At 37.4% G+C, this 8130-nt stretch overlaps 1 protein-coding gene across 2 annotated transcripts; it reads right to left on the bottom strand.

The window, feature by feature from the left end:
• On the bottom strand, nt 1-5374 carry LOC122080780. Of its 2 annotated transcripts, none has more exons than XM_042647629.1 (7): nt 4762-5374; nt 4097-4199; nt 2232-3392; nt 1981-2043; nt 1669-1892; nt 925-1043; nt 1-373 (listed from the first exon to the last, which is right to left on the bottom strand). In XM_042647629.1, the coding sequence occupies exons 2-7, from the start codon at nt 4128-4130 to the stop codon at nt 262-264; spliced, it is 1713 nt and encodes a 570-aa protein (XP_042503563.1). In that variant the 5' UTR covers nt 4131-4199; nt 4762-5374; the 3' UTR covers nt 1-261. The 2 variants fall into 2 exon arrangements, with proteins under 2 accessions (XP_042503563.1, XP_042503564.1); XM_042647630.1 differs by lacking the exon at nt 4762-5374 and adding an exon at nt 4394-4603.
• Nucleotides 5375-8130: the final 2756 nt, after the last annotated feature.

Raw genomic sequence — 8130 nt, 5'->3', positions numbered from 1 at the left:
TTGTCAATGGATGTTCCTTGTGATCTTTAAAAAACAAATCGTCAGTGCTATAACAACAAATGCTTATCCGGAAGAGGAGGGGTATAACAGTCAAAAAAATAAAATTTGACAAAAGAAAGATTTAAAAAATGTTTCTGAAGTTACAAGGAAACATCACTCAATAATTGGTACAACATGGATGTTAGTGAAGCTAACATTCAGCAAAGAAATTTTCTATAAAATTAGGAAGAATCGTCATTGGTGGATGAACCAGCAATAGACTCAGAAACAGGATACATTTTCTGTTGACATGGCATAGTTGCAGGTGGAGTAGATGGAAGCAGCAGCTGCCCTAATAGCTAATTCCCTGTCTGAATTGTCCATGTTCTTCAATCTGTAAAAGAAATAGATTACTTTCCATGGACCTCTTCATATGACTCAGGATGCACTTCAGACAGGCAGAACAGAAAATTATCAACTAAATTAGGGGCACATACCATAAACACAACACAAATTTAAGGTTGCATAGATACACAGAGCATCACAATACATGGTCTACTTAATCTGACTTTTGAGGAAAACTAAAAATTCTATCCTGGGAGGGTATCAAATAAGAACAAGCCTTTGACTAACAGTCTAGGGTAAGAAACTTGATAATGGGTCTTTCAAGGTGTTCCTCCGACAATATATATCAACATTAGTTGATTTTTATATCATAGCATGCAGATGTTCCAAAGACACCAAGATCTCAAAATATGCTGGATCAATTCTTTTATATTAATCCATTCCAACCCTTCAAAAATCTAACATTGCCATGTGGTTTTATACCATTAAAGTAAACCCACTACCATCAACAAGTAATCGGTCTAATAAGATGAGAAAATTTGACCAGAGAGTAATACACCATAGGACCGACTTGTTGATTTTGAGGAGAAAAGAAAGTACCTGGACTCATTTTCTGATCTGCCTACTTGTGGCAAGCCATGTCCTGTGAACCAGTTGATGGATTGTAGGCCCCTCGCGCAATGCAATTGCATTTCTGTCACTTGGTTCAACCAACTTTCCTGAATTGATGCCATAGTTATCCAATTAGAAAACCAATCAAGCACTGCAAGTTTGAGTTGGAACAACAAAATTTTTACTTCCAAGATGCATATAGGGGGAGATTAAAGTCTACAATACTCCCATCGACAACTATGAATTCAGGTTTCACCCTAACCCTCTTTCCAACAAGGCACATATTTTTATAGAAGTTGTAAACCTTAAATATTCCTGAGAAGACAATAAACCATGCTCTCCTACCCCTGCATAAATAGTGACAAACATGTTTTGACTATAAACATCTCTCACTCCTATGACCAAATAGGACACATCCATTAATTGATGGACTTCGTTACGTGGCTCCCACAATTTTCTTGTGACCTTCATAAGAACGCAAGAGAGCAGTTGCTTATTAAATTCCATTTGATTTTAGCAACGTAAAAAGGTTTTTTCTTTTTTTTTTTTTCAAGAATCTTCTAGTTGGCACCATTGGGATGGGAGGCTACTGCAAGATTCATGTGGACATGAAAAGTTGTGAACCAGATGGGTGGAGTGAAGAATCTCAAATGTATCATGAAGAATACCACTAAATTCTAATCTTGAACCCACAGGAATGAAACAGAAATCAACTCCTTCTGTTAGACTCACCAGATGTCTTCCCTCTTCAGAGAGTGCCTTTTCCATCTGATCAAATAATGCAGTCCACTTTGCTTGATGCATTTCTGGATTTGCAATATCGTGGGGCTTGGAACATTCAGTAGCACAAGATACATTAGGATCATTCTCTTGGTTAGATTTAAATTCTTTGGACAAAAGAAAAGGCAACTCTGTCTGAATTACAGCTCGAACTCTCTTCTTGCTACGTCGCAGTGCTGCACACACAAAGAAAGCCACATATTATAAAGATAGAAGAGTTGCCTACTAAATAACCCTGTCAGCTTTGAGAAACCATGTCATTACCAGCTAGACGCCCTCTAATGTCATCATGAAGAAGTTCCAGCCATTGGGAAGCTACTGTAGCAGCTAAAATAGAGGAAAAATTCAAGTCAGTTCCAGGTAATCTCCCCTATTATGCTCAGCCGGTACGGTTCATTGTCGTTTACCCAAACCGAACCTGGCTCAAGTTGCACCCCCTAATTATAAGAATATATGCGAATGACAAGAGATGTTTAAAACGATAAGAAGCTTATGGGCTTTGGATAGAAACTGACCTTTCACAGAAAGGGAAGAAACAGTAGCTTGGTTTTCCGACTCCTCATTAGACACAGAACTAGTATTCTCGGATGACAGTTTCAGTCCAATGGTTTCGTGCTCACAATCAGAGGTAATGTGTGAAGCACCAGAAGATTTATCCGAAACCCTTCTTGCTCCAAAATATAAGTTGCCAGCTAACATGTGATCTGAATTCAGAGGAATTGCCACTTTAGTCGAGAACATTGGGGTCTGTCCACCTGGTTCATTTCCGTGAGAAACATTATGTTGACTGGTTCCTGAATCATGCATATTTTCCATGTCCTTCCTTCGATCATTTGTTTCCTTTGTTCCCCTTTTGAGATTGTTTGCTGACCTGCTTTGACCATTTTCAAGCTTTTCAGATCTCACTAAGGCCTCAATTATAGAATGAACCTGCTTACTATTTCTCACATGGTTTATGATTCCAGGATTCAATTCATTAAGCAGCCCGCTTGGAGCAGCTATCTTTGTGAATCTGTTAACCTGTTCTCTTTTTGCAAGCTCCATTTTTTTCTTAAGCGTATCATTTTTACTTTTCCTTCCCCGCTGCTTTGGCATTGGTATGCCTCCATGAGAAGACATGCCTCCATGTGTAGATGAGAAAAAACCATTCTGTTTCATCTCTCTCCACACTCTCAGTGAGTCTTTCTCATCCAAAGGGCCTGTAGAGCTCCCACACTCCGAAACATCCCTAGATTTCAAGTGTTTCTGACTTTTGTATGGGAAAACTTGGTCATGGTACATTGAGCTAGAGACATCTTCTGCATTGAGATCCAACCCGTTACCCCTTGAGGTTGTAAAGTTAGTGTCATGATCTGCTACTTGCTTTATGACCATGGATGGTTTACAAATGCCAACAACATTTGCTGGTGCATCATCATGATCTGAATCCTTGGGAATACAGGGTTCAGCATTAAGATCCATACTTCTTGGAGGATAGCCGATATGACCCAAACTCAGACGGGTGGCATCTTCAGAGATAGAGAGAGAGTTTCTCCCGGTTTCTATTGTTTGAAAATTATCAGAAATCTTTGTTACAGGCTCCTGTGTTATCGGAGATCTCTCTTCTCGTTTACCCAAGAGAAATTGATCTGTGACTTCTTTGATCATTGAAGACTTTGGAAAAGGAGGCTCTCTTCCTGCCATACACAATTCAAATTTGCAACTAGATTTTCAGTGAACCAGTAAATAGACCATTTCAAAGTGGAAAAACAAAACTGAAGACAGAAGTGACATAAATAACCAGGTGCAAAGAAATAAAAAACAACATTGTTGCTAAGATTTCTGGTTACCCAATGTGTAGTACAGAAACTATTTTCAGGGGATTGAAAAACAGAATGACCAATGATATCTACATCATTGAAGAACAGGAATGGAAAGGCTAAAGCTTATAATCTTCTTCTAATACCATCAAAGACAATGGGAAATTGTAGTTACAGGTACAAAAGTAGTATTTTTTTTATCAATTAGTGGGGAAACCCCAACGCAAGAGTTCAATGAAGAAAATTTCAATAACTATCTGACAATAATAATAGTAACAATAACACAACAAAGAATTTTCATCAAAATATCAATCAATACGCATTACATGATTCAGAACATCAGCATGATGGTGAGCTACAATCAGCAGAAATAAAGCACACCGTGATACTTAGCAAATGCAAACACCATCAACAGAACATGAAACGTTAACTTCCTATAACTGATACTGCATCCATTGCAATGCAGAAGTGATAATTGATCTAGGCTAGCAAATAAACCTATAAAAAATCAGATATTTTACGGCTGCAGAAAACCAGTAATACTTAATAGCAACAGGAAGTACAGGAGTATGTGTCGCAACCTTCAGATCGAAAAACCGACTCAAGATCTCTCATTTTGTTCCGCTTGCGTGAGGTCTCTGTTTTCCCTCCCAATTCCTCGTTGCTTCTCTTTGAGCCCGCCACCTACCAGATTAAAAACACGAAATAAAAATCACCATGGCCATGTCTGGAACGCTAGAAGAAGAGAAAATAATCTCGCCTCTTTATTCAAGTTATAAAATTGAATTGCAATTTTGTATAGCTGCAGGAAAAAAAATTCTAGCCGCAGAGTCGAGAAATGGGGAGAAAACTGGCCTCCTCACTCGCATTCGTCTCACCAGAGAGCCTCGCTCTGAATCTGAGGACTCTTGACCCACGAAGACGGCATTATAGTGGGATCCGATGCCGGTGGTCAAGGTCCCGGTTTTGGGTGCCTTGTTGAGTCGGAGCTCGCCACTTTCTCCGACTGGCTAAAGCTGCATCACTGGATAACAAATACAGACGACGTCTGTAGATCTGATCTCTACTTGGCAATATCGATGCAGTAGTAGTAGTAGTAGTAGTAGTAGTAGTAGTTAGTTGCTGTTAGGGTTTTGTGAGAAATAAGGTGGTGGTATCTCTACTTGGCAATATCGATGCAGTAGTAGTAGTAGTAGTAGTAGTAGTAGTAGTAGTAGTAGTAGTAGAGAAAAAGAGAGAGCGATACCTTTAATTGTGATGAAATGGACTCAAGAATCGCTTCCAGAACCCGCGTAACCACTCTGCAACCTACAATAGAACTCGGTCTACCGGACGGAACTCACTGCTATTTTGGTTCCCGTTTCTGTTCCCGTTGAAAATCCCTCCGCATCCGTCAACTCAACCAAGGCGAAAGAACAGAGAACCAATTCGAAAAACTCCAACCTTTGAATCCGATCTAGGGTTTTTTCAACAAACGGATCGATTACATCAAGTCGATAATAATGGTCCAAAAGAGGATGCGTACTTCAGATCCGTCTCGTCTTAAGAAAAACTAGCTGAATCAGAAATTCGTACAAGATAAGAGATCATTCATTATCGCTCTTTGGTTGAGAAGAAGATAAAGATTCGAGAAGGAATCGATCTCTTGTGGTTCTTGAATTCAAAAGCTTTTCGATGTAGGATTGTTAGGGTTAGAGATGAAGAGGGCGGGTGGGGTTAGGGTTTTATTGAAGTTTGAAGTTGGGTTCGTCTATTTTGAATGCGCAGAAGCGCGGCTGATGAGTGATAAGCGTTTCCTGCTTGTTCCCTCCGTCCCTCTCTTGCAACGGGTAGGTTCTTTGGAGTTTTTCAAATTCAAAATGAGAGAGAGAGAGAGAGAGAGAGAGAGCGTGAATTGAGAGGCGGGACCGCCAGTGACTATATATTATGGACTATTTATAGGATTGGGGGCCCGAAGCCCATTGGATCGCGCAAAGGCAAAAGCCCAATATAAATAGTATCTTTAAAAAATTTAATTTTTATTTCCACTGATTGGATCAACCCGGTCTAACTGATCGAAGTCGAACGGACCTTAGATCCAATATGCAAAAAACCGAATTGAACTAAATGATTCAGCGGTTCTAGCTCTAGGATTGGTCAGCCAGGGTGTCAAAGTTCAACCCAAAGTCCCAAACCAGTCGGGAAATCCACCAATCCAATCAGCCCCAAATTGAATCGAACTTTATTGGTCTAGTTTGATTTGTTGTTGGATTTATGAAACCGGTAGAAATAGAAACCAAATCAAACTAACCGTATCTACCGTATGAAATCGAAAATTGGACCAAAGCCAATTAAAAATCGAGACTAAACTGATAGTAACCCAAAAAAAAAAAAAAAAATTGAAAACCAAAAAATGAAGTTTATGAACTTTCTCATTTACTTTATGTATACATGTAAACATGAAACCAAACTAAACCAAACTAGACCAAACTCAATAGTATCTCAATTAGTGGGGGAGTCAAACGGTGTGGTTTTGGTTATTCGGTTTGGTTTACGTTTTGATAAGGTGAAATCAAAACCACACCGGATAGGAATTAGGTGAAATCATAATCGTTTTCATCCGGTTTTGGTTTTAGCAGTTTTTAATTGATTTTTGTTATTCGACTCACAACCAGTTTACATGGGGTTTATAATGTCGTTTTAGAAAATGGTTTGCTTCCTACAACTAATGTGAATTCCACATTTATTAAATTTTCTAAAGAGATAAGATAATATACATTTATTTTGCTAAGGACAATATACTTTATACGTAAAAAACTACACATTATAATTAATTAACTATGATCCTATACATTAAAAAATCAAGAAGTGTGATTGTGTGAAAGTGAAGCTCCCTTCTCGGTTAGTATTTTGCTTCTTTTTTTTTTTCTCCACTTTTTCATGGAGGTCCATCGAATTTCAAAACACTTTAAGTCTTTAATACTAAGTGTCAGTTAACCATCGATTTTTTATTCGATTTGGTTTCGAACCAGAATTATGGCTTATAAAACTAAAACCGGATCAATTTATTATGGTGCGGTTCAATTTGGTTATAAGCGATCGATTTTGATTCTGATAAACGATTTCGGTTATATATTGACACCCTTATCAATTACAGATCAGCAACAAAATCTTAACTAGTCGAATCAAGTGGACCAAAATCGAAACCAAATACTTCATTGAAGGTTTGGGTTCGAGTTGACCTATAGCATCCAAAATCGAGTTGAACCTCCCGATTTGAGGAAAATTAAGACACTACTTGAGCAGTTGGGGATACCCTACTTGGGGTCTTATTCATATGCTCTCTTTCATACAAATTTTAAAAAATTAATAATATTTTCCATCATTAGAACAAAAAAAAAATCATGTGCCAAATTAAAAGGGTAAAAATATAAATTTATATATATTTTTTAAACACCTCAAAGAGTGTCAACTATTTCTACCAAAAATTGAGAGTATCAACCGTCAATGAGAAAATCCCTTGTTAAAGTTCTAAAATTTATTACAAACAAAGTCAACATATCAAAACATGAATTTTGAAAAATGCTATGCTTTATAGTCATGGAATATGGGAACCGTAACAAAATGATTTTTTGGGTGAAAAGAAGGCAAATGTGACATTGTTATTTTGAGAAGCAAATTTAAAGTTTTATTATTATTATTATTATTATTTTGCTAACGACGGGTATCCAGGCTTTCGGCCTGACTAGTCCCGTGGGCCCATACTGAACCCACAACTGTATAGACCATGTCATACCAGGGGTTGAATGAGAATCATTCAACTTTCACTGAAAACAGTAAATAACACTAAACACCCTCGTATGAGTAGCCCAAAGTGTGCCTAGTGGGAGTCAAACTTAGGACGTTCGAGTGAGTGGCCAAGGCTTTAGCAATGAAGAGCACTAAAGTTTCATGCAAGTTGCATACTTAGCAACTAAAACTAATATCAAGTATAAAATTTAATGTGAGCTAACTGTTCAAATTTTTATATGTGAATTTTGATGTTGGAATATATTTATATTTTCTAAACTCTCGATATTAAGATTCATAATATTAAGAATTTTTCACGCAAACCCTAGGAAGACTATGTGGCCCCCTATTGTTGTAATAATATAAAATTATTTTTAAAAGTAGAATTGTTTAAATAATAATGACATTAAAAAACAATAGATATTTGCACATATATTCGTTCATATGGTTGAGATAGCTAATTTGCCATGCAGTGCAACCAAGGATTCCCTATCTATCCAATGGTCAAAATATCAAATCATCTTATTAATGTGGAAAATAGACAAAAGTCTGGAAAAGGGTTCCTACAATGGGATATGTAGTAATAACCCTTTTGCCATATTAACATCATAAATTTCACCAAAGAAAATTTACATCATAAATGGTTTACGTATAATAGCCCAAATGTAAATATCTCTAGTATAGGTTTCTTACCCCCCCCCCCCACTAAAAAAAAATTCCATCCAATTAGCCCTCCAAAATAAATAAACAGATATCCTAAATATATCTCATCTAAATTCCAAATTCTTACCTGATATGGTTAGGGGAGCCATAGGTAAAATCATCAATCATTGCACTTCTTTGGCCC

This window comes from Macadamia integrifolia, chromosome 6, assembly GCF_013358625.1.
Source record: "Macadamia integrifolia cultivar HAES 741 chromosome 6, SCU_Mint_v3, whole genome shotgun sequence".
Lineage (NCBI taxonomy): Eukaryota > Viridiplantae > Streptophyta > Magnoliopsida > Proteales > Proteaceae > Macadamia > Macadamia integrifolia.
Note: the sequence above shows the minus strand (reverse complement) of the source record. Positions and strands in the feature narration are given on the sequence as shown.

What these genes read in the sequence shown, in the direction of transcription:
- LOC122080780 (XM_042647629.1), bottom strand. Translation starts at nt 4,130, where the DNA reads ATGAGAGATCTTGAGTCGGTTTTTCGATCTGAAG. An exon ending in CATTAGAGGGCGTCTAGCTG is followed by an intron (nt 1,893 to 1,980) that starts GTAATGACATGG and finishes TTGTGTGTGCAG; the next exon opens with CACTGCGACGTAGCAAGAAG. An exon ending in CTGAAGAGGGAAGACATCTG is followed by an intron (nt 1,044 to 1,668) that starts GTGAGTCTAACA and finishes GCATCAATTCAG; the next exon opens with GAAAGTTGGTTGAACCAAGT.